Raw genomic sequence first — 25,180 nt, 5'->3', positions numbered from 1 at the left:
CATGCAGACTATACGACCGCCTACCATGACCGTGACTCATTAAAATCTGGCATTAAAAAATACATTAATAAGAAAATGTAAGCCACACAGCTTTACTGTTTTATGTTCTATTTTTTAAAATACATATTTGTCTATTTTATTGTGGATTTTCAATCGCTTTTCTTCTTGCAATATCAAATGTTGATTGGAAGGATCAAATTAAAATAAATAAGGAAGTAGCCGTCACAGGCTAGTGAATTTTTTATGGACCAATTTTTTTAACTTCATATATTTGTTGCCTTGCATAAATTAATTTGATTGTAAAATTGTTTCTATAGGCATTTCATGAATTATTAATTGATTTGATTCTCGATACATTCATGTTATCAGTTTCTTAGAAAACGGTGGCATGCACAATGCTCATCTGATGATTTAGTATATGCCGGAGTATATGCATATGAATCTTTCATGGGGGCCTGCAGGCCTAATGCAAATTAATTCAATCAGGGAATGGAGGATAGTGTTAACACTCCCTTTCTTATTATTTTGTCTCCTCAGCAGAGATTTAGAAAGCGTGGGAAGGCATGAAATATTCCCATCCCCATATGCAGTTTTTTTTTATATACTTATCTACTTTTTTTTACCGAGGGCGCTGATGTAAATTTGACAAACAAACAAAGGGAAAAAAGGTTAATTCCACTTTAAAATGAAGGTCATTTCGGTCCCGATACTTTTGAAAAGCAATAACAAAATCTAATAATGAAAAAAAAAGTAAAACAAAATAATCACTGATCTAAATTCCAGGGGGTGCTATGGAGAATAATACACGCAGCAACCCCACTGCCCAGCTATATCATATGCTATTCTTTGGACTGATGTACTTTTTTTTCTCTTGGGTAGAGTCAGGCGCGGATCCAGAGGGGGGGGGGGGCACAGGGGGCATCGGGGGGGGGGCATGTGCCCCCCTTTTGAGAACAGAGAAATTAAAATCTGTAATGTAAAAATACCAAACTTTTTTTTGCTTGTCAACTTTTTTCCGGTACGAAACATCCTTAATTTGTGGTTGAAAACCTTTTTTTTGGGGGGGGGGGGCTTGTCAAAATTCCCCCCCCCCCCCCTTTCGGAAAATCCTGGATCCCGGCCCGTGGGTAGAGTAAAAGGGGGGAATTAATTGTTTATTGCTTAAAAAAGTGGTGGTACCCTGCCTCCCCCCCCCCCCGGGATCGCCTCCCCTGGATCCTGTTCATGAATTCAAACTGTGCTTCATAATTTTATGTCCCATTTGATCGGGAGGGGTGTAGATCACGGAAATATATATTTCCGTGGTGTAGATCCTATGTGACAAATTATATTTTCAGACTTGCTCAATTCTAGGTAGATTGATAACCATTCTATGCTTTACGATATTGCTACACGCATATGCACAGGATACGATACGGGTGACTCAAATTCGGATACCAATCTCATTCTCATGAATATTAATGAGTAAATAGTACCTTGACAACAGAGACGGTCAACGCAATCAACATGGCCGATGAAGAGGTAGGATAACATATATTTACACTTTCATGTAACATAATTTTTTGTAGATAAGGGTAGTATGATATTCTAAGTACATTTCCATGCATTATTCTGTTTTCTTGCTACTCTATAATTCTTGTTTTGCAGAGTTAAGATACGAGCCACACACGGGCCACAATCACCGGTTTCATTTCAGTCCCACGTGTCTATATCGATGCGGCATCTTCCCCGTCTCCCTCCGCGCTTATTTCCCCGCCTTCTCCATCATGTCCATCACTCCTAGTACCAATGAGGTCCAAACATTAACATGTATGGACCTCATAGGCGACAATGCGTTAAAAACAGGTTATAACTTCTAAACGTACTGTTTCCTGCACCCAAGTATGATATTACTCCCCAAAAAAAAGGCAAAATATGAGTTTTGTAATTTGTCCTCGTTTGTCTAGGGACTAGGCCCTATCATTTATTAAAAGATTGCCCATTAAATATATTCCTATTCCTAATTTGAATTTAATAAAATAAAGGGAAACTTACATTTGAGTCATTTTTCGATCTTTTTTTGGCAGTCAGTCCGGTCACCGTCGAGTGCGATCAAAGCGGTATGACTATGAAGCTGATTTTCAGATCACGTGATACGTGTGGTCATCACCTGATCAATCGACTATCCTTTTTTAAAGACCGCAACAATTATAAATTTTATTATAAAATATATATAGAATGAATAATTGCATGATATTATATATATTTCTACAATTAAAAATATTTTGTGATATGAATTTAATATTTGACGTAAAAATCGCTAGGCCCTATTTAACAAAATATTTATTAAAAATAAAAAATCAAACAAAATAAAAACGCCTTGGACACAGTGCAAAAAACCTAACAATTTGGCCGCGTTCTTAACAACTATCGTAAGGGGCGCTCTATTTATAAATAAAGTTGCATATGTAGTTGTCTACCGCGACAGGAACAGCCGCAGAATTGAAGCCAGAAGCGTGGGAAATTGCCAGAAAATTCAAGAAAAGAACCGGTGAGTACCGATTTAACAGTACTAATTTATTAAGTAACATTTATTGAATCATTACAAGATTTATTTTTTAGTAAAACAAAGCTTAGTTCTAAGCTAGGGCGGCCCAAATGCGCGTGAGTGGAGTCCCAGTTTATTAGCACGGGTAAGTATATTATTGGGGTGTCGCCTAGAGTGCATGTCCATAGATGCTGAAGTTAAGCGGCGGTTGTTGCCACCACCATTACGACCAACGAGCCCAATGGCCGTTATCAGTCTCTTGATGGAGGGGATGCAGCAGTGCCAGACGAAGTGTCAGCGGAGCATATCCCTGACAGAAAATGAGAAATAATATAGATTAGGCCTAGGCCTATAATCTCATTATCTGTGTAGTCCACCCCAGAAAACCTTTCTTACTGTATTTGACTTTGTTTCTTTTTTTTTCTTTCTTCCTTCCTTCCTTCCTTTCTCCCTTTCTTTCTTTCATACTTTCTCTATCCTTCTCTTACCTCTTTTTTCTTCTCCTTTACCTTTTATCTTCTTTTCTTGCTATGCCTCTTTTCACCTTTCAAGGATGCATTGCTTACTTAGAATTCATATTGTACTGTTTTATGACTGTTTTCGTCTTGCCTTTGGTTACAAGATCCACTTCTTAGGCCTAGATTATATGTAGCTGTAGGTTCCTTTATATTTCTGGAATTATGCTGTTTGGTAAATGTTTATTAGGAAGTGCTACAGTATCAATGAATAACGTATCCATCTGTTTGTACACTCGCAATCTCTATATGTCCACCGTCTTTTTTACTTCATCAATTCACCTCTTTACTTTTCTCTTTTCTCCTTCCTATTCTCCCTCTCTTTCTCTCTCTTTGACTTTCGCTCAATTTCTCTTTCTTATTCCTATTCCATCTTTTCTTCTCCCTGTCCTTAGCTCTGTGTAAATAAATTGAGATGAGAACTCATTATTTAATTATTTAAATGATGTTAATACTGGGAAAAAAAAACAAATTTTGTCATTCAGATGTGAATTTTTAAAATTATTCTGTGTATTTATGTTGATTTATATTATGATATTGTGAGTGTCTTTATATATTGTATCATTTGTATGCTTCCTCTCATTGTGGCCACTTAACTCCAATAATGTACACCTGATCTATTCAAATCTACCAGGATCTAGGTAGGATAGTATAAATTTTCATTGTTACACTCACAATCACACATTCTCTCTTTCTCTCTTTTGTTCTATTTCTCATAGTCTCTTTTCTTTTCGTTTCCCCCTTCTTTACTACTTTCTGGTTTGTCAGAACTCATTGTTAGCTGCATGTATTGGCCGCATGTACTTTCAATTTTGGTTTATCATGATGGGGAGCATGTCATAATACATGCATCCCCAACATGAGAAACAACATTTCTATGTGTTTTTTTTTCTTATGATGTAGAATTCATGTAAATTGAGCTTTTTGATTTGATGTTGAATGTATTTGAATTATGTACATTTTTGTAAAGGGTTATGCAATTTGGCTTTTCAGCCAAATAGCCCTTGTTGTAATAAACCTTTTTAAATAAATAGATACATAAAAAAACCCTTACTATGGGATATCCACAGGTTTCCAACCTCTGAAAATTATTTTGATTTTGTGTGTTATAGTACGACAGATAACTATGAAGAGAATATTGTTGTAAATTTTGATGACATTTGACCTTGCGTTAAATACTTTTATTCTAATTTTTGTCTGCTGGAAATAGATTCTTTTCATTCTTTGGCTACAAAATCATGACAATTTTTTTTACCTTAAGCCAAGATATATTTCTCCTATCTGAGGGGCCATTACCTTGGACTTGCCCTTGTTCTTAGAATGACCACTTCCTTTTTTTTATAAATTTAATCTAACAGGCTCCATCACAAGAACCTACACAGGAATTAGCAGAAGCCCCAGCCGTTGCTGAAGGGGCTGGAGAGGAGACTAGCACTCCGGCAGTAGAAGCAGCAGAAAATCAGGGTAAATATACATGCAACTTGAATATAGAGTCTTTACAGACACCTGTTTTCCTTTGCATTCCCTGCCTTGTATTTTATTCAAATGTTTCCACTTCCTCATTTTTCTTAATAATCCTTTTGAAGGGTCATGCCAGTTTTGGACCTGTATATCATATTTTGTGTAAAAGCAACAACAAAAAATTAAAATAAAGGAAAGGAAAATAAAATAGAGGAGATGAAAGTTTGAAAGAAATCAGACACAGAATAGGAATATGGATGTTTAAAAGATGAGTTCACTATATACTCTGTTTATGGTGTAGATGTCAATCTGAAATTTGCCATTTGGTAATTTTATTGTAATGCCATGTAGGGATGTATTTCCTGTTGTTCCCTTAAGGACTGCACATCTACCTTTTGGCAGTAATCAACATTATAGATTGTATCACAGATCCTTTATCATTCTGAGTGAATTATTTTGGTAGTTTACACTCATTTTATCATAGTCACATTTATTTGGCTGATTTTTTCCCCTGATTTTTCATCCTTCAGAATTTAACTTGCCCTTTATGCCATATTTGCCTTAAATTTGATTGATTCTTTAAAATTCTTTGAAATTCTTTAAATCTTCTCCCTCCATTCTTCCCTCTATTTTTATTATTTTATTTTTGGTACTTAATTAGTGTATTAATAATAATAATAATAATATTCCGCATTTATATAGCGCTTAATACATCGGAACGACGTCTCTAAGCGCTTTACAGACATATTATTACCCCGGTCATCGGATCCTTGCATGCCCGCATACAATGTATGCACCTTCTCCACTCCCTGGGGAGCATTCCAACAAGAGTTCAAAGACTCAATTGCTAGGCATACTACATATTATAGGCTTTCACATCCTACCGGGTACCCATTTAACACCTGGGTGGAGAGTGGCAAAGTGTGGATTAACGCCTTGCCAAAGGACGCTAGGCCATGGTGGGATTCGAACACACGACCCTCTGATTACAAGGCGAGAGTCAGAACCGCTACACCACGACGCTTCCGTATTATCTTGTCATCACTGTGATGTTTATCACCACTCAGGCACTCACTCAGATAGATATATCTTGCTTTATGAAATGTCACTCAATAGTAGAAATATTTTTTATGCCCCCCCCCCCCCAGAAGCAACTCCAGCAGCAGAGGGAGAGGCATCACCAGCAGTAAACCAAGAACCAGCAGACACCCCCACAGACCCTGCTGCAGAAGGGGAGCAGCAAGCAGAGCAACCCACAGCAGATGGTTCCCCAGGGGCAGCCGATGGCGATGGTCCACCCGCTGAAGCAGCGGCGGCAGAAGCAGAGGGACAGGAAGGAGGGGAAACTGCTTCACCAGGTGCTGATGGAGAGACGGCAGATGGAGATGGAGAAGTGAAAGAAGGAGAGGAAAGCAAGGAGGGAGAAGAACAAAAACCTGGCGAAGGTAAGGCATTTGTCAAGGAATCTTGTGATATAATTAGAAAATTGTAATTTTGAAATGTACCAATTTATGATATATATTCTCTTTCTTTAGTTGCAAATAATGTTTTAAAAAATGAGGTTAAGTGGATAGGGTATTTCAAATAAGATTTTATCATGTATTCCAATTTTTGTCTCAGATATTAAGAGATCCTATTTTAATAGTCGACCAGATATCAGAGACAGTAATTTCAGATAACATAAATCTGTCTGCCGTTTGTTTACTTTTTACACTCAATAGCAATAACAACAAAGTGGGTGCTATATGGATTATATAGAATTGTTTTGATATCTGACAGTAGCTAATTTACTTGAAAATATATATATATATATTTTTTAGAAGTGTTGCTGCACCATGAGCATCCCAAGATGTTATCTGTGAGTGCCACTACATACATCTATTCTATTATACAGAGTGGAATTTGAACTAATATTTACTTATAAATATTTCAATTTTGTCAGGGGAGACTGCAGAGGGAGCAGAAGGAGGTGAAAGTGGGGAAGGAAATCCTGAGGGAGAAGGGGCTGCAGAGGAAGATGACAAAGAGAAAGAAGGAGAAGGAGGAGCTACCCCAGCTGGAGATGACACCCAAGCTCTTCGTGAAGGTGATGGAGAAGGAGCTGAGAAACCAGAGGGTGGAGATGAGGAGGAGCCCAAGAGTCCGATACCACAGAGTGACACATTCCAGGAAGGAGATCGACCGGAGACCCCTACTGTCCAGGTTATGGAGCCTTTATCCAGAGAAGCAACACCCCCTCCTAATGAACCAGCTCAAATTGAACCAGGGACACCCGAGAGAGAAAGTAAGATATATTGGATTCATTCATGACTCCCCCCCCCAAAAAAAAAATCAATGTTGAATATTGTATTTTCTTATATTTTCACTTTTTTTTTTACAGCTAATTGAAGTAGAATGAATACAAGGATTACTTTGACCTGATACAATTCATAACTTGAGAGCACTTTCAATCAAATTATGTGGACTGTATATCTTTCATAAAATCCAAATGCTCTTCAGTTAAGAAGAAATGGGGACTGAGAGCAATTTACTTAGCCCTCCAAATGTCCAAAATAACCCATGTAATTTACCACTGGATATAATTAAAAAAAATATGAGTGAACACAAGCAGGAAAATTGCCCATTTAAAAGAAATTGTATTTTCCCCCTGCTTTACTCTTTCTCTCTTTATTCTTTGTTAATATCTTTCCCTTGTCATACTTGACTGTATTTTGCTCTCTTTACTGCCCTACTTGTACTCCAGTATCTCCTCTCCCAGAAGAAGAAGCTTTGCTTGAAGAAGAAGAAGAGGATCTAATATCAAGAGAAGAACTTATAGAAATGTATCAGGTATGTATGTGTGACTATATAGCTAGAGATTTCTGCAATGGATTTAAGGACAATGAATACATTCAATTCAATTCAATTATGCCAGTTAGTCTAAATTCCCAAGGGATGTTTCACATTCAAGGAGTAACTGTTAAAGGGGAATGAAACTCTTGAAACAAGTGGACTTGTGTGGAAAAAGAAAAATCAAAGAATAAGATCAAAGAAAGTTTGAGAAAAATCAGACAAATGATGAGAAAGTTATGAGCGTTTGAATATTGCAATTACTAATGCTATGGAGATCCTGCCATTGGCAATGCGACAGATATGTGTGATGTCACATGTAGACAACTTTCTCTTTGATGGACTATAAAATACCTCCAAAACGTCTCTTTGTGCTCTTATGGTGGTACAAACTCTTTATCCATAATATGTTCTTTGAAAATCTGTATTACAAGCCCTCTTATAGAAATAATTCATGATCTACTGATGTGATAAAAGAGGTATTTTAAGTGAAATATATACAAAAGCAATGGGAAAGGTGTTTACATGTGATATCACACATCTTTGTTGCATTGCCAATGAGAGGATCTACATTACAATAATGATCTAAACTTCAAATGCTCATAACTTTCTTATTATTCATTCAAGTTTTCTCAAACTTTCGTTGATCTGTTTCTTTGATTTTCTGTTACCACACAAGCTATCTTTTTTTCCCTTTAAATTCCCAGTTGTGTGCGGTATATGATACATCACTGCATTGGTCAAATCATGCTTGGGGGATTCATGGTAGATTACGTGTCAAATGTCATATGCACATTGACGCTTACACATGTGTTGGGAAAGTTAACATCTTTGTGAAACACAGATTGTGTTGTTAAATCCAGGTTACTATTAATACATTAGTAACTTGGTCCAATATCAAGTATCCAAATGGCACTTCTTTTACAAAAGATAAATCCCAATTGAAATGTCCCAATGTCTAATGCAGAGCTGCTAATTAGTAAGATTTTATAATTTTTAGGATTGTTATGGGGAAAGTGATGCTAAATAGGACTTTCCCCCCAGAAATAGGATTTTTTTTTTAACTTGTAAGAAAGATGATTGTTGGTATGTTTTTGAAAATTTTAAAGAAACATAGGATTGAGGCTTGAAAATATGAGAAAAGGAAATGAAGATTTTTTTTTTCAAAATTAAGCAGGTATTAAATAGGTATCAATAAACAGACTGGTTGTAACTGATATTGGACAAATAAAAAAAAGGATTAGACAGAGTGGCAGTTTGCCTTCAGAAATGTTCTGTGATTTTTTGCATACTACGTGATATTATTTTGTATTTTGGGGGTTTAAATTTTGTGGATTGTGATTGAAGGAACTTTCATCTTCTCAAAATATTGTTGTGTTATATGTCATGCAATCAATTTTCAATGCTTTGAACTTTTAAGATGAATTTTAAAAAATGATGCTTTGGACTTTTAAAATGAAAAAAAAAATGATGCTTTGGACTTTTAGAATTGATTGAACTACATATAACAACATAACATTTTTGTAACAGCATAATAATCTCCAGTATATACTGGAATACATTACTTAATGGGAAAGCTGTAGGTAGATTTCTCTTTGATAATCAGTACATTATGACTGGGATTTAAAATATCTTTGAAGTATAATACAAAAATTGTGCTCATGAATTCAACTTAATTACCTTCATTTGAACTTTATTATCTGAAGGCAATGGTGTCAGAGCGTGAGCAACTGAATCAACAAAATATCCAACTCCAACATAAGCTTGCTGAATATTTCCGTAAGAAGAAGACAGATGACCAGAGACAAGAAATGGACAAAAATGTGACAGATCAAGAGCAGAGATATCTCAAATACATGTGTAAGTCTTGAAGAGAGAGAGAGGGGGGGGGGGGTGAAAGACAAACAGAGATATACATATATCCTTGGGGGAATTTAGATTCAAGAATTAGACTATAATTAGATGAAGTAGTAGTTTGATGAATTTGGTTGGCAACAAAGTGAACATTGATCTTTTGAAATTAGCTGATTTAGATATAGATCAAATGGAAAATAGACAAAGTGACACGAAGACCAGCTAGATTGTTGAAGGCCTTATTGTAGTCAGACGGAGTAACTATAGACCATAGGAGAATTAACAAAATTAGAATTGTAGGAGGTGTTATTATAAAAATGGTAATTTCTGCATATTTTTGTGATTTGAGACCTAAAGTCCCAATGCTAACTTTGCATTATTTGAAATTAGAAATAACCCACAAAGATGACGTCATCATCATCATCATCTGGTATACGGGAATGAGGTAATCCTGTAGATCTCTCGATTGTTGACAAAGTCATAAAATGTATTAATTCACAACTAGTAAATGATGTGTGTGTGCATGGATGTCATGGTACATAGAACTGTTTGCATTGCCAGAGTTTATCCAAGCCAGATAGGAAAGAGCGTTTACCATTGCTTCTTCCTTATTTCATTTTGTTTCATTTTCAGCCAATTTGGATGAGCTAAGGAAACAAGAACAAGAGGAGAGAGAACTCTCCTTCCTGAATCTTGAGGAGCTCAAAGACCGAAAGCAGGAGAAGCAAGACTATGTTGAGAATGAGAACCAACAATTCTTAGAACTCAAGAGACAAGTAGCCCTGACGGCCATCAGCAGCAGGACTGGGAAACCCATAGCTCCAAGGGTGAGGATTGTCTTGTTTTGTGTGTGAATCAACATTCCAGTTAAGGCATTTAAATGTATTTACTGAACTGGGGCCTGTATCATAATTACTGACAACTATGGTAATTTCGTTATTGTAACTGCCATGGAAAACCTTGATTGTGATTTGCTGCAGAGCCCTGTTACCACAATATCAAAGGTCACATTTTTATCAGGCTAAACATCCATGTATATCTGAAGAATTGAAGTTCCACTGTTGAAAAGACTTACAGTTAGCTGAGGTGAAGGCGGCAATTGCCTTAGGTGCCACCTCAATCGCCTTGCTGCTCTCTAAATTTCCATGTTACCAACAGTGATTCTAAGGGGATTCTCAAAATGGCCTTACCCTACTGAGCATGAACTGCAAGGGCTCTCTGAATTCATGCTATATTTTTTATCAAAACAAAGGTATTGGTCACAATTTTTGTTTGATTTTTTTTATTGATCCATTTGTTTATTTTTAATCAACAGGAAGTGGAAGTGTACCTCTACAATGAGCTGAAGAAAGAGGAAGAGGTGAAGCAAGTAAGACTGGAGAACATCAAACTCAAGAACCGTCTTAAGAAGAGAGAGCAACAGCTCAAGGCCAAGGAGGAACTTGCTGAAGGTCTTCATCTGATTGACTTTGAACAGTTGAAGATTGAGAACCAGACATACAATGAGAAGATTGAAGAAAGGAATGAGGTAAAACATAGGAGACTCTCTCACTCCCACCCCACCCCTTTCTATTTCTATCCCTTTCAATTAAACATTTATAGTATTATTCAGTGTTCACACGTATTTCTTTTATGTAAAAATACCAAAGATTTGAAGTAATCAGTCTCGACTAGCACTTGTTCTGGTTCCTTCTTAACAACAACATTCAACCATATATATATCTTTTTGTTAGATTATCAATATTGGAAACTGTGACTGGGATCTTAAAAAAATGTTAAAACATTTGATTTAGGTTTATACACGCACGTCACATTTTATGTATTCAGATTTATCGTTTGTATTCTCATTTTGTCCTTTATAATGTTAGCAATTACATCTGTATACTAGAATAGTTATGTTTGTGCTGTGATGTTAACACATTGTTATTGTTGTTAAGTAAATAAACTCAAACTCAATATCTCTCTTCCTGATTTCTTTCCATCCTTTACCCGTCTTCCCGTCATGAACAATTTAATGATGCCTTTTTCAAGCGCACTGCAGAGTGCTCAAGGATCTTGTTGTCATCGTGATGCATAAGCATCTCAAGAAATCATTATTTCCTGCTAGATACCCATTCACTCTACCCAAGTCATTGAGGGAAATGTGGATATTTTGTCTAAAGCCATAGGCTATGGGTAGGATTTGAACCTCTGACCCTCTAATCCTCAAGTGAAATCTGATTCACTACACCAGAGCGCCTTTATTGTCTTATTGCCTTTATCTTTTCATGTTTCATACAGGAGTTACTTAAATTGAGAAAGATCACAGATCAGGTTCTAACTAGATTTGAACCTGTGACTCTCTAATCTTAAGTCAAATCTGATCCACTACACCAGAGTGCCTTCATTGTCTTATTGCTTTTCTCTGTACATTTCATACAGGAATTACTCAAATTGAGAAAGAAGATCACTAGTACTGTTCAGGTGCTGACCCACGTCAAGGAGAAGCTCCAGTTTGTTCAGGCTGAGAACCATGTTCAGAAAGGCAAGCTGAGAGAAGTTGAAGAACTGGTGGCACAGGTAATTTCTGGGCATGATCTTTCAAGGTAGTGTGATTGATTCTATCAATCTCAACTATGGAAGGCCAGAGACCCGTCATCTAGAATTCCATGTCTTCAAAATTATGCCCCTCTAAATATGACAAATTCGTGTGTTATTGTTTTGATTCACCATTCGGCTGCGCAATTTTTTTTTACTGCGCCGCTCACTGATTTTTTACTTTGAAGTCTTGCACATCTTTTGACACCAAATTTATGATGCCAAGGTATGCGGTTCGATAATTACGCAACATTACATCGGTGCATGTCGCACCCAAAATTGCTCCAAGACGTGATTTTGTGTACAAAGTCAATATAAACTGAATTTTCTCACCTTATTCATAAAGATTTGATTATTTTTACTTTTATTAGCTGAAATTAATTGATTTTTAGCATAATTTTGCTTTAAAAAGGTTCTGCTATAAATTTGGTAAAAAAACAAAGAAAAACGCTAGGTCCAAAAACAGAAAAATACATAAGAAATTCATAAAACAATGAATTACATAATAAATTCATTTTCACACCAGGATTTTTTTCATTTGTAATTGTTAGCAATAGTATGAAGAATATTTGCATAAAAAATTAGCATTCCCTGATGGCCGAGATCTCAAATGGGGGGGTAGCCCCCCAGTCATAGAACACCCAAAAAGCCCAGTCTGGTTAGGGTTAAAAGGGGATAATTGTGTACGCATAGACAAAAAATTATGGCATTACCAGCTTTCTTTCCAAAATTAAGATTGATTGGATTAATCACACTCTTTATAAGATGGGGCACAGGATTTGTTTTGTAGGGGCTGTTTGATTAGCTTTTTATAAAGTTATGCATGATTTTAAATACGAACAACTTGAATATGGCAAACCAAATTTGATGTTCATTTATTTTAAATTCCAAAGAAACTTTGAACGTGTGCATTCTTGTTAATCTCAAATTCTCTATATCAACTTCCTTTAGAAACGTGATGTCCTGTCAAGAACCAAGAAGGCACGAGACAGCCTGAGAATAGACAACCAACGTCTTCGGCAAAAGAGCGGCCTCTTGGGTAAGAAATCCCTTCTCCAGGACTTTGAAGAAAGAAAGGACGAGGGAGACGAATTACGAGGCAGGATGGAGTATCTAAAGCGTCATCATGCAGAACTCACGCTGAATTTAGCTGGTGTGAAGAAGAAGATTGATGCAGTCAAAGCTGGACGATCATGAAAATTGTGTTAAAAGACTGTTCTAGACTTTGGAGGAGCATTTACCTTATGAATCCGTCCAAACTGAAGTTTTATTCCCGTTGTTGAAAACATCAAAAGCATTACTATGACTGCATCTTCCTTCCTGTTATGTATTTTGAGGATGACTGGACGTTGAGAAGTTGTGTCTGGACCTATTCAACAAATGCCTTAGTTTTCTTTTTGAACTGTTATATTATGGTAGCTTTGCCATCCAATGGTAACTGCCATGGAATCCATGTCTTTAATTGTCTAGCATTCTTACCATGCTAAATACCATTGGATGGCAAACTTACCACAAATATAACTTTCATGCAACTGGGCACTGGTCTCTGTTGCAAAGAATATAATTATTTTAAGTAATTTTGCCTTTTTTTGTAAAGATACACAATCATACAGTAGTCAATCCATGTACAACAACCAAAGAAAGCTTTGAATAGACCAGTCAAATGGTTTGCTGCTGCTGCTCCTTGGAGAAAAAAACAAGTAAAATATGCAATTTATTTTTTTCAGCAAAGAAGTGGACACCTAAGGCTCTTCACAGAAATAGTTTCAATCATACGCCACTTGATTTTTAAGAAGCATGTATCTTGGACTTGTGCCGTTATTGCGATAGGCCAGAACTTGTAAATTTTTTCCGCCAGTCTTTGAGGAACTGTCTACATCTTAATAGAATGATTTTTCCTTTGTTGATGATGTAATGTGTGGCATTTAGGGTAATTTTCACTTGATTTTAATTGAAACGTTTTTCATTGTTACCATCCATAGTACTTAATATTGATGGCAGAGTTATCAATTTTAAGTTTCATGTAATAGGGTCCAATTGCCATACAAGCATAAAAAATGATTAAGAAAAAGTAATGCCAAGAGGTGTTTATTTGCTTTTTTATCACAATTTTATTCAAAGAAAATAAGAGATAACCCCCAAAAGGCAATATTGATGTCATAATCCTTGAAAGGTAAATAAGGCAAGCCTTATGGAAAGCAGCATGGTGTAATATTTTACTTTCGGTTGTTTACTTTAACCTGTGGGTTATGCAAATCTGCTGGCAGTAATGTTAATTTGCTATAAGCTTGATGTATTCTCTTATCTATTCAATTTTCACAAACCTTTGGGTTACCAATTAAGGATGAAAACAACATACAATACTCTGTTGAATACAAGTGAATATTTTTTACTTATTTATTTACTTATTTACATTAAAAATGGTATTACAAATAGACCTGTTAAATGAAAGTGCTCTACGTGTATACAACTTTCCATCTGTCATACAAAAAATAGCGATAAGGACAAAAAATAGTGTTACACAGCAGTAAATCCAACAATAGCAATAGCAATCTTGAATCAGTTTTGTTAATATTGCTGCAACATGAGAGATGTGACTACACAATCCAAAATATTCATAATCTGTGCATTCACTCTTGAACGTTCTTGACCATATTTATACCATGATGGTTATTGTCCAGAATACATCCAAGAATCAACAAATCTACCCTAAATGTAAATTGTACATTTCTCAAAGCCATTGATTTTGTACAAAATTTATACATGTATATATAGATATATATATAAAATATGTTTATGTTTGTGACTGTACAATAGAGTGGAAATAATAACAAGTCAAAGGCGAGTCCTAGGTGCATTTATTAACTTGTCTGTGTATAACCATATGATGTACTTATTGGTATGATGTTGTCAAGACTTGAAACTTGAAAGAAGCTTAGAAATAATGTTAAAAATATACTCTGTACAATAATAATAATCATTTCAAATAAGATACATTCTATGTCCTGTTTCATATGCATGTACATGTGAAAGATTCAATCAATTACCCCCCCTCCCTCCATCATTTAAAATGACATAATTCCAAGACACATAACATATCAGTATATACACGTAAAATATACAAATAATTACCCCCCCCCCCCCCACACACCTCCCAGTTATAAAAACAAGTGTCAAGTTATTACAAATCAGTTTACACTCAGATGACAGGAAAACAACATTCTAAATGAAATACAGTTGATTGCTAGGAACTAATAAAACGAATCCATTCTTTGATCTCTTGCTCTTTAATACTCCACGTATAGTCAAAGAGACAGATTTTAACAGTCATTCTATCTTGAGATTTCATTGGAAGTAGATTACAATTTGCTGAAGTCCACCAAACTTTTGGAGATGTGAAAGAAATCCATGTAATCTAACTACATGTTTGGGACTTGATCAATTAAGCTGTACCATCTATTCAAATCACAGAGATTCTTTTGCTTGATTTGGCAAAGAATCAGAGAGATTCAGCTTCACCATGAAAGCTGATACTAGAAAGTCTTTGAAATGATCTATTTAAGTTTTCCTGTCAAGTTTGTTTGCAAAATCAGAAATATGAACATTATACTTTGAATAAAGTTAAAAACAAACAAACATAAAAAGGTGTGTAGTGGCTCTTCTTGGGTATAATATTTCTTTGATTTGAATGTCAACTGTTATGCACCTCTGATCAGCGTTGTCTGTTTCCAAAATTCAAATTGTATGTTCTTTGGTGAGATATATGACAAACTTTCATAACTCCTCATTTTCCATGCATCCCATATGAAGCTTTGCAAAGTACAAACAGATTAAGATCCAGATTTCTTACTGATTTACAAATGTATCATATTGCTTTCGGGTATTTTATTGTTGTTTGGTATCTCAGTCAGTTATTTATATCAATTAAAATTAAAATGTTTCAGCCAAAAATATTTCATTCTCTAAAATTTCATGTCATTTCTTGGTCTCCCCCTATTCTTAAAAGTGTCATTATTTCTCATATCATGAGTATTCAAATTAGGTGATTGGTCAGTAGATGCTTATGTGACAAAAAATATTTGTCCACTATATTTTTGTGTAAAAACTTTATGGGGCTAAAGCTGAACCTTTGGCACAGCAAACAGCGAGTTGTCTCTCGTTGGAAAACCATAACCCTTGCGGAGGAGTGGCGCAGAGACTGATAGATTCTGCGAAGTGCAGTGGCTGAATAAATTTGGTTCAAAATGGGGAAACAGACAAACGGGACAAGATTTATTGTTCAAATAGGGATATAAAACAAGTATACAGGTGTTTCTTTTGAAAAGAGGGAATTATTCATCCTCTGTTGGATTGACAATATTACTATATTTTCTTGGAAAAAAATAGTACTTGCCAGTCCAACCTCACACTAATTATTCCCCACTATACTTTCTCAGAGCCTGGTATACATGTATTTGTGTAATATGAAGCAAAACATTCACTTTGAAATGTAAAGGAGCCTCTGTTGCATTTCATTTTAGTAGTTCCATCTGTTTCCGGACTTCTGCAGCTTGTTTCTGGAATTCTTTTGTCTTTGTCTCTAGCAGACGTTTCTGTGGAAAAAGTAAATGCATATCATACATGACATTTAATTACTAGTACCTGGTATACATGTAATAGTGACTCTACATACAAAAAAGTAACAAAATATGCGTCAAGATCAGACAGCTTACCAGTACTCTAAAGTCTAAACAGCGTCAGAAAAACATGAGGGTGACGGGCGATTTTGCCCTCATAACAGCCCAATTGCCCCTAAAATTCCCCCAAAATGCATGCTTTGGGGCGACCATTCATTATACAGTCGCCCAAAGATCTGTTCCAAACAAAATTCAAGATTATTTAGAAAATCAATATTCTTAGTGGCAGAAGAATATTTGCTTTTACTGCACAATTACTTTTTACCCCTAAAAAGTAGACCTTCAAATGAAAGAAATAGCCCAAAAATTCTGCAATTGCCCCAATGTGGAAAAAAAAAAAATTATTTCCTACCCTAATTCGAAATGACATATAGTACAAAATACAATTCAAAGCAATTCAACAGTATGACTTTGCAATCAAATAAAGGGAAACATCTTATAAACTTTGAAACAAACCTACATGTACAAGGCATTATTTGTACATTATCGGTATACATTAACAACAATATATCAAGAAGAGGAACTATACTTTTCATAGATGACACACGCTTTCAATTAATGAAAAATTCTGATACTTTTTGTTTGATTTATTTATTTTGTTGGAATCAATTGCAACGCCCTGTACGAAAGTCGATGAAGCAACAGACATTCAATCATCAAAAAACGTTCGCGAAAGAAGTCCTACTCAATGAAATACTAAGATTTGTACAGCAACTGACCGAACAAAATTGGCAGGTCGGTAAAAATTACAGGTGCACATTGGATACATTGGATTTTATGACAGTCGGGTTGTGAATCTTTGATTTCTAGCATAGTCAATCTTCTCCATTTACAGTGTTGTTACACATTACTTTCACAGTGTTCTCCATGTATAGTGGCGTTCATAATAATTCATAGTCTACCTATCAAAAAATATACTACATGTTGTACAATTTTTTGTACACGGTTTGTTTCAGTCATTTATATATAATTTCTTATTCAATCACATGACATGACAACTGCCTTTGGAGGTTAAAAAAAAATCCTTTAACCAATCAGATATAGAAAGATTATCTCTATTAACTATGAAAAAACCAGCACAGGATCATTCGGTACTCTACCAACTTCCCTCTACCCCTCTAAAATGTTGTTTTCTTACCATTTTTGCTTGTTGGCGTTCTGATATGCTCTTAACAAAGTCAGCCACAGTGTACTCTTCTTCTGGTTTCCAGTGCTTAAGGAAATAACACTTGGGTGCATGCTTTCGATGCTCACTCCTTCAAAAGAAAGGAGAGAAACACAATACAATACACAGAGTAAATAATAAATATGTTCAATGTAAAGGGGCAATAATATTATAATACACTTTTTATTAGCACTTAATACATCAGAACGACGTCACTAAGCGCTTTACAGATATAATATACCCATTTAACACCTGGGTTGAGAGTGGCAAATTGTGGATTGACGCCTTGCCAAAGGACACTAGGCCATGGTGGGATTCAAACACACGACCCTCTGATTACAAGGCAAGAGTCAGAACCGCTACACCACGACCCTTCCACATCCCTTCATTCAATTCTGACTAAGAACACACATGAGTTTCAATTTACTAATATTACTAGTCTCATAATAAACCCTTCAACTTTTTCACTATCCACAATTTACAATGGAAAATCTTCTATGTAAAACACCTTTGAGCAATATCAGTTGAAGATAATCCTGTATATAAAATGGGTCAAAGGTTTCTGATTGCTTAGATACGCTCTCCTTACCAAATGCGTAATTTGTTATATGGCCACAAGCCCACAATCGATGGATCCTAACAATATCTGCACTATTTTGGGTACAAAGTTTTTATATGCTAAAGTGAGCAGGACGTTAGTCACCATAGTAATGACATTTTATGTGAATTAATGTGCCACCTCATTGCATATATTGTCAGGCTGCCTTTGTGATGTAACAATAACTGCATGATGGATGCTACAACCCAAACGATTGGTTAGATTCCTTTTATTTTTAACCATCTCATAGTGCATTCTTTATATTGTAAAACTACACAAAAAATGTGCATTCATAGATAGGTAATTCCATTGGGTTGGGCCAAAAATTACAAGATGTCCAAATTTCACAGCGAAGTCTGAAGAAGGTCAATTCAGATGTGGCTGTATGGTTTACCCCGATATTTAACTTGAGAGCACTATAGTCTATACAGTACATGTATACATAATTACAACTTACATTGGATCATCATCTGGTTCCCAACCATCAAGCTCCTTTTGACACATAAAACATCTGACAGCATCTGGTTCTTGCTCACTAGGTATGTGATAGAATCCCGCTTCAGCAAGCTAGAAAGAAAAAAAAACAATATCACAAATGTCTGAGAATGCAAGACCAGTTACATCTCATGCTGATATAAAATTTCCTCTGTTTAAATCCAGGGGCCTGTTTCATATGCTAACTTTGCAATTAAAAACCTGCCAAATTTTCTGAATCTTGATTTTATCAGGATCATTAAACTTTCAAAATCTTTAGTCATTAAAATGACTAAAAATCAGGATGTTACGATTTCTGAAATTTCATGAAAGAAAAAAAAATGTGGGAAAAATCACAATAGACCCATTCATGCCCCACCAAAACCTGTCCTCAATACATCTCAAATAGCACAGTACTTTTAGGGTTAAAGTTGCTAAAATCCATAAGCTTCAGGGTGCACTGCCTTATTGACCTCCGCATGGGGCTATGCTCCTGGACCCAACCTACATGTAGGCTACATGGGAAGCTGCTCGCATATATGATGTAAAAAAAAAAAAAAAACATTCACCAAATTTTTTTTCTTTTATTTCTGCTATTTTTACAATAAACTTTTTGTCAGGGTGAACTTCCCCTTTAAGATGAAAAATTATTCACAAATATTATATTCCTTGAAGGCTTTTATTAATATTAATAATAATATGTCCAATCATAATTTTATATAGCACTGTTACTATTAACTGTGTGCATACACTCAACTGCGCTTTGTGGTATTATGTTATACCCCGGCCATAGCTGAGCCGCCATATCGTCACTAAAGCGTCAATAATAAATCCTACCAGGTACCCATTCACCTCACCAGGGTCGAGTGCAGCACGTACATGAGCACTAAGCCTGGGACGAATGTAATTTTTACCATTCGATTATTATTTTCCTGAAAAAATAATCGAATGATTCGATTGTTCGTCGGGAACCACGTCTTTGAAGTCACAATAGTTAACCTACTTTTTGGTGACCTCCCGAATGAAGAAATCTCCATCAAAGTCACATGTTTATCATAAATGAAAGTAGGCCCTTTTCCCCCTTCTCCATGATTTTTATATCAAAAGAAACTACTTGAAATGAGATTAAATCTTTCAGTTTATTGTTCCAATGAAAAAAATAAATGCTGGTACCCTGGTATTATGCATGCATCCCTTCAAGTGCCACACCCCTGTATATGAATGAATCAGCCCAGATCAGCCGAGCCCCAAGCCCAAAGACGTCTAAGTAGTAAACAACTCATTCATGAAGTATTCTTTGAGACTGACACGCAGGTGGTGCATTTCACTTCTTGAAAAATTTCATCCCTTGCCCACACCATGTCCCCATCCCCACTTGTGGCATTCCCCACAATGCTACACATGTATTTCAAAAAAATATTTTGCACAATATTTTTCATTTAAAATAGTTTTCAAAATTACAAATTTTTATCATTTGAACCCGTGAACCTACATGTATAACTGGGTCTATTTTTGGAGACTAGTCAAGAAAGTAGGTGACGGAGGCGCGGGCGCGTATTGGAATGTTTTGATTGTGTGAGGGGGATATAAAAAAGTTTGCATTGTTTTGAAACATGAAAGGAATTCTCCGACTCCCACCCCCTATCTTTCTCTTTCTCTCCCTCACACACACACAGATGGGGAGGGGTCAATTTATTTCTGAAGTCATGACCTTTCCTGATAAGGAAACGCATGTGGCTTCTTCTGTTTCCCAAAAAGTTTCATTGGCTATCGAAGGTCCATTCAGCTCAAGTGAGCTGGTTGTGAGTTTACTTTCTGTTTTGAGCACGCAGGCAATGACAATATTGTGTATCGAGGGCAAGGCCGGGTGGGATTAACATGTTCGGAGCTCTTTCAGGTCGGTGATTAACTGTGAATGTGATACAATCATTGATCATTTTTGTTATTATTACTTGGGTATTCGAGTTATCCCAAAGTCATAATCGGGATCTGCTGAACATTTGATTAGTGTAAATTTTGCTAATCGATTGGCGATCGGCGGCAAGCCATTCGATCAATCGATGGCTACTCCCAGGCCTAATGAGCACCATGTGGGTAAAGTTCTTGCTGAAGGAAAACACGTCATGACCGGGATTCGAACCCACGTCGCTCTGATTGAAAGAGGAGAGTCGTAACCACAAGACCATGATGCCTCCACATAGCCCTTACATGTATATATATTATAAGCTGGCCCGTACCCTTTGAGAGGCACAATTGAAATTTTTAATGTAAAAATGCCTTTAAAACATAAGTGTGCCCCCCCCCCCTTTTGAAAGAAATTTTTTTTGTTGCTTGTCAAATTTTCCCCCGCAAAAATGTGCCCCCTTTTGGAAATCTGGATCCGTCCCTGCTTACATGTAAATGGCGCCTCAGCTACAGCTGCTAGCTGGGGGTAATGATATGATACATGTACATATACCAACTACTAAGTGTCACTGCACTCTATTGACCATATTTTTATTATAATTCATAAAACACCATTCATAGTAAGTTCATTGGCAATGCCCTTTGATCTTGATCATGGGACTCGAAACTGGTGCAAAATGATAAGTGATAATATGGATAACTTGAATACTAACTAGTAATGTGACTCAAAGTCAAACAAATCATGCATTTGAATAGATCCATTCACTTGTTTGAAAGTTACATGTATAACCTATACAGAACCAGAAGGTCTATAGTGAGTTATTGTATTAGCGACCAGCCTTGTATTACCGAACGCACGCATCAAGATAAAATTTCATACACTCAAACTTTGCAACATCCTTTCAAAGGGCATGAAGGGAACTTGAGTTGAATTGAATTATTAAATGGTCAAGAACACACTCTCAAATTCTTTGTATTCTCAAAAAATAAAAATATGGTAAAGATAGAGCATTAGTGGGGGCAGTTGCCAGTTGTTTTCTCAACTTTTCCCACAGGAAACACACGTTATTAGTTTGTACAATACTATTTTCAAGAGTCAAATGGCCAAAATATTTCACGTGCAAAGTCGAAGAGGGGTGCGATCGGGAGCTGATTTTGTAATTAAGAAAATTAATTCAGCAAAATTTTACATCTTAATATTCTGCAGATCTAGGTATTTCTTAGACCTATAAAAACTGAGTTTAATAAATTTGGATTTTTATTAGAATATCGTGCATGGTCTTGGGCACTCATTCAATGAACAAGGTTATGATCCTTATTCTCTGTTACTACACGTATGTAGATCAGTACATGTAGATCTACTTCCTGTGTGGGAAAATACTGTAAGGTTGGCAATGTTGGAAGTAAGTCACTCACACATATTGCGAGGTTAGTATTACTATTAGTATACTGGAAGTAAGTACATGTACTAGTAAATTTGCGCACATTTTAAAAATCATCATGAAGTTGATTCTCAATCAAAAATTTCTCACAGTTCACACAAAATTAATCAAAATCATAAATACCAGACGGAAGGCAAGATCCCAAAGTCAAATTTGCTTGACGGAATTTTATCGCTCGTATCGCAATCTAAAAATTCCATGGTGATCGACTAGTGTGCGCTCGGCTGAAAAACTTAAAAAGTGTCATAAAAAGTGTGACCTTAATTTGCGCATGATCGTTTTGCATTTTGCAAAGCTTGCCTTTAGAAAAGAAATCAAACAAAGGTAAGATAATGATATCAGAATCAGATAGAGCCTAGGTTAAAATGCCATAAATTCGGTTGGTATCACATTTTATTTATTTATTTGGAGACCTCTGCTTGCAATTAAAACTAGCGATTTCTTAATGCTTGTCGAGAAGATCAGATTTTCTCGGAGCGGACGCAAAAGGTAACAAAATTCGCCGATGTTTTGCCAATATTTTCAGTTTTTCACAATTTGAGAGACCTTACGAAGGCTTACCTTGTTTCAAGAAAATTACCATACTGTACTGATATGATACTCAAATACTGAGTAATTTTGGGTTGCTTTTTCTGCTCAAAATTAGGTAACGCGCGAATTAAGGTCACACCACCATAAGTTTGGCTTATTTTCTCTTTTTCTGCTTGGCCTTGGGCCTTGAGCTTGGCCCTGGGCTGGGGACAAATGCCTGATTTTTTGACATTTTGATTTTTGTCATTGTCACAATGTCAGTTTTCATTACCACTACCAGGGTGTTAATCATGTTGGCATGCCATCATGTTAATGGGATTACAGCTTTTTATCATATAATTGAAACATGAAAGTAAATGTCAGAAATTGTTAATAAATCCCCAGAAACGAAGGTTATTCCTGGTATTTTAGGCTAGCCGACTGACTGTCACCGCACCGGAGCTGAGCAGCTACTCCGCGGCGCGGCCGTGCCTCAACTTGCAAGCGGCTAGCGGGAGAGCACCGGCCTGCATACGGTAGAAAATTCGAGTCGTCTGTGCATTTGCACTGGCTGCTTACCTTTTGTGGAACACATGAACAATCTTCTTGGAATGGCCAGTCTTTAAATGAATCCAAACGATTTGCCTCGAAATGCATTGCAAATTCTTCCATTTCTGCTTCAGTATCGACGTCAACATTTTCCTTATTTTCTCCTGCCATAGCAGTAAATACAATTTTAAGTTGGGAATCTACAAAAGATGATCAATTTTCAAAGAAACCGCTACAACCTATTTAACTTTGACCGCAGAGGGCCGAAAATTGCGGGCTCAGCGAGCTAGCTCCTCGGATCGACCAATTTAGGAGGGGTCAGGTAGGGGCAGGTAGAACGTCTCCTATACTTTTATAAGTTTTTTCTCATATCTTTGTGAGTCACACCCATAGAGATGATTAGTATATACCGAGTTGTTGTGTGTCCGGACAGGTTGTGTGTCCGGACGATCAATTTTAGAAAGTCATTTGGAAAAATTTACAAGCGAAGTTTCATCAATTTTTAGTACAAAATGTTAAGAAATATTATAGAGAAAAAAATAGAAGATGATTACAACTATTGAATTCATATTTTTAGTGTAATCCAAAGACAAAAAGAAGGCTTCAAAAATATAAAGTGTCCGGACACCCGACCCCCCATCCTACATCTCTATGGTCACACCTCATCTTGAACGATACAGTGTCTTTGAATAATATTACATGATGCGCATAAGGTCCAGATTCAGATTCAGATTTATTTCCAACAGAAATAACATAAATATTGATACAAATCATTTTCATACATTGTAACAAATATTTGCGATACAAATCATTGTCTTTATAATCATAGTAAAAAACATTCATGATAATTAACATATAAAGATATATACAAAATGTGGTGCATTTCGTAGACAAATTATAAAATATAATTCAAATAGAAAAAAAAAGGTATCTGTGGAAATAGGAGATTCACTCAAAAGCAAAGCTTGTATAATGTGAACCTCCCTCAAAGAAGAGAAAAGAGGAGAGAGAGAAAGAAAGAGGGGGGGGGGGAGAGACGCAATGGTTGCTATTTGCCTACGGAGACTTACTGAATAGATTAAAAAGAACAAGATAACACACAGAACAAGACAAAACTAATAAAGAGTAAAATACCACGAAGAAAAAAAAAAAAAAAAACAAGAACAAGAACAGGACGACAAAAGGAGAAGTAAACTTAAATAGAAACAGGACGAATTGCGACCGAAATTAGAGAATAAAACAAGATGATAAAGACTAATAAAAATAACTAGATGTCTGAGAGGGGGTGGTAACGAGCGGGAATTAGTAATGAAGACCTCGGTAGGATTTAAGTAAGAAGTTTTTCAGTTTTCTTTTAAAAGAATGTATGGAAGGGCTGTTTTTTATGTTATTGTCGAGGGAGTTCCAAAAACTAGGGCCATCGAACATAAATGTACTCTTTGCCAATAAAGTTCTAAAACGGGGTAAATGAAATTCGTTAGATTGCCTCGTAGGGTAATTATGAAAAGACCGATTAAGAGGAAACATAGAATCAAATACACGTGGAAGGATATTTTTGTTAAATTTAAACATAAATTGCCCTAAATGAAATAAGTATAGGTCGCTTATCTTCAGCAATTTGCTGTCAAAAAATAGTGGGTCAGTGTGTGAACGAAAAGCTGAATTATGAATAATACGAAGGGACTTCTTTTGCAGTAACAACAGTCTACAAGGTATAAGAGTTTAAGTAATTTGTTCGAATTATTTATACAATTGTTACTTTGTGAACTGTATGGATTTAATTTGAGAGAAAAACAATAAAACATCTTTTAAAAAAAGTCATCCATCTCTGTGATCGACCTCCACCTTCAGTCCTTCACCTTCTATCAATGATACAGATCAGCTGCGCCTTCTGTTCCCCTGGTCCAGCAATCAACCTTTTCTCATTCAGTTTTAAATAGGACTTGCCCCCATTGTTTATTTTCATTATAATTAACTGATTTTTTTTAAACATGAATATCTTTATGTGATTTACATCGATTGTATTATTACATAAATCAAAACCAAATTACAAAGGCTCACCCCAACCCCCAATCCCAAATCAGAAATAATACCACCA

At 36.0% G+C, this 25,180-nt stretch overlaps 2 protein-coding genes across 3 annotated transcripts; one reads left to right on the top strand and one right to left on the bottom strand.

Annotated features, from left to right (window-relative positions):
* The first annotated feature begins 1,317 nt into the window (after positions 1-1,317).
* Positions 1,318-14,603, top strand: LOC129269458 (coiled-coil domain-containing protein 96-like). 2 transcript variants are annotated; one of them, XM_054906958.2, is made up of 10 exons: positions 1,318-1,521; positions 4,401-4,506; positions 5,652-5,948; positions 6,446-6,787; positions 7,247-7,332; positions 9,039-9,192; positions 9,820-10,013; positions 10,502-10,714; positions 11,608-11,745; positions 12,715-14,603. In XM_054906958.2, exons 1-10 carry the CDS (start codon positions 1,507-1,509, stop codon positions 12,958-12,960), a joined length of 1,791 nt encoding a protein of 596 aa, XP_054762933.2. In that variant the 5' UTR covers positions 1,318-1,506; the 3' UTR covers positions 12,961-14,603. The 2 variants fall into 2 exon arrangements, with proteins under 2 accessions (XP_054762933.2, XP_063961859.1); XM_064105789.1 differs by having other exon boundaries at positions 1,418-1,521; positions 5,655-5,948.
* Positions 14,147-23,352, bottom strand: LOC135155727 (baculoviral IAP repeat-containing protein 5-like). The gene is made up of 4 exons (XM_064105791.1): positions 23,113-23,352; positions 18,660-18,769; positions 17,578-17,695; positions 14,147-16,355 (listed from the first exon to the last, which is right to left on the bottom strand). Exons 1-4 carry the CDS (start codon positions 23,251-23,253, stop codon positions 16,275-16,277), a joined length of 450 nt encoding a protein of 149 aa, XP_063961861.1. The 5' UTR covers positions 23,254-23,352; the 3' UTR covers positions 14,147-16,274.
* Between the last annotated feature and the right edge of the window lie 1,828 nt (positions 23,353-25,180).

The sequence above is a fragment of the Lytechinus pictus genome, chromosome 10 (assembly GCF_037042905.1).
Source record: "Lytechinus pictus isolate F3 Inbred chromosome 10, Lp3.0, whole genome shotgun sequence".
Classification (NCBI taxonomy): domain Eukaryota; kingdom Metazoa; phylum Echinodermata; class Echinoidea; order Temnopleuroida; family Toxopneustidae; genus Lytechinus; species Lytechinus pictus.
This window is presented reverse-complemented; position numbering and strand designations above follow the sequence as displayed.

What these genes read in the sequence shown, in the direction of transcription:
- LOC129269458 (XM_054906958.2), top strand. An exon ending in AACTTATAGAAATGTATCAG is followed by an intron (nt 7,333 to 9,038) that starts GTATGTATGTGT and finishes TATTATCTGAAG; the next exon opens with GCAATGGTGTCAGAGCGTGA. An exon ending in AGATTGAAGAAAGGAATGAG is followed by an intron (nt 10,715 to 11,607) that starts GTAAAACATAGG and finishes CATTTCATACAG; the next exon opens with GAATTACTCAAATTGAGAAA.
- LOC135155727 (XM_064105791.1), bottom strand. Translation starts at nt 23,253, where the DNA reads ATGGCAGGAGAAAATAAGGAAAATGTTGACGTCGATACTGAAGCAGAA. An exon ending in GTTCATGTGTTCCACAAAAG is followed by an intron (nt 18,770 to 23,112) that starts GTAAGCAGCCAG and finishes TTTTCTTTCTAG; the next exon opens with CTTGCTGAAGCGGGATTCTA. An exon ending in AACGCCAACAAGCAAAAATG is followed by an intron (nt 16,356 to 17,577) that starts GTAAGAAAACAA and finishes CTTTTTCCACAG; the next exon opens with AAACGTCTGCTAGAGACAAA.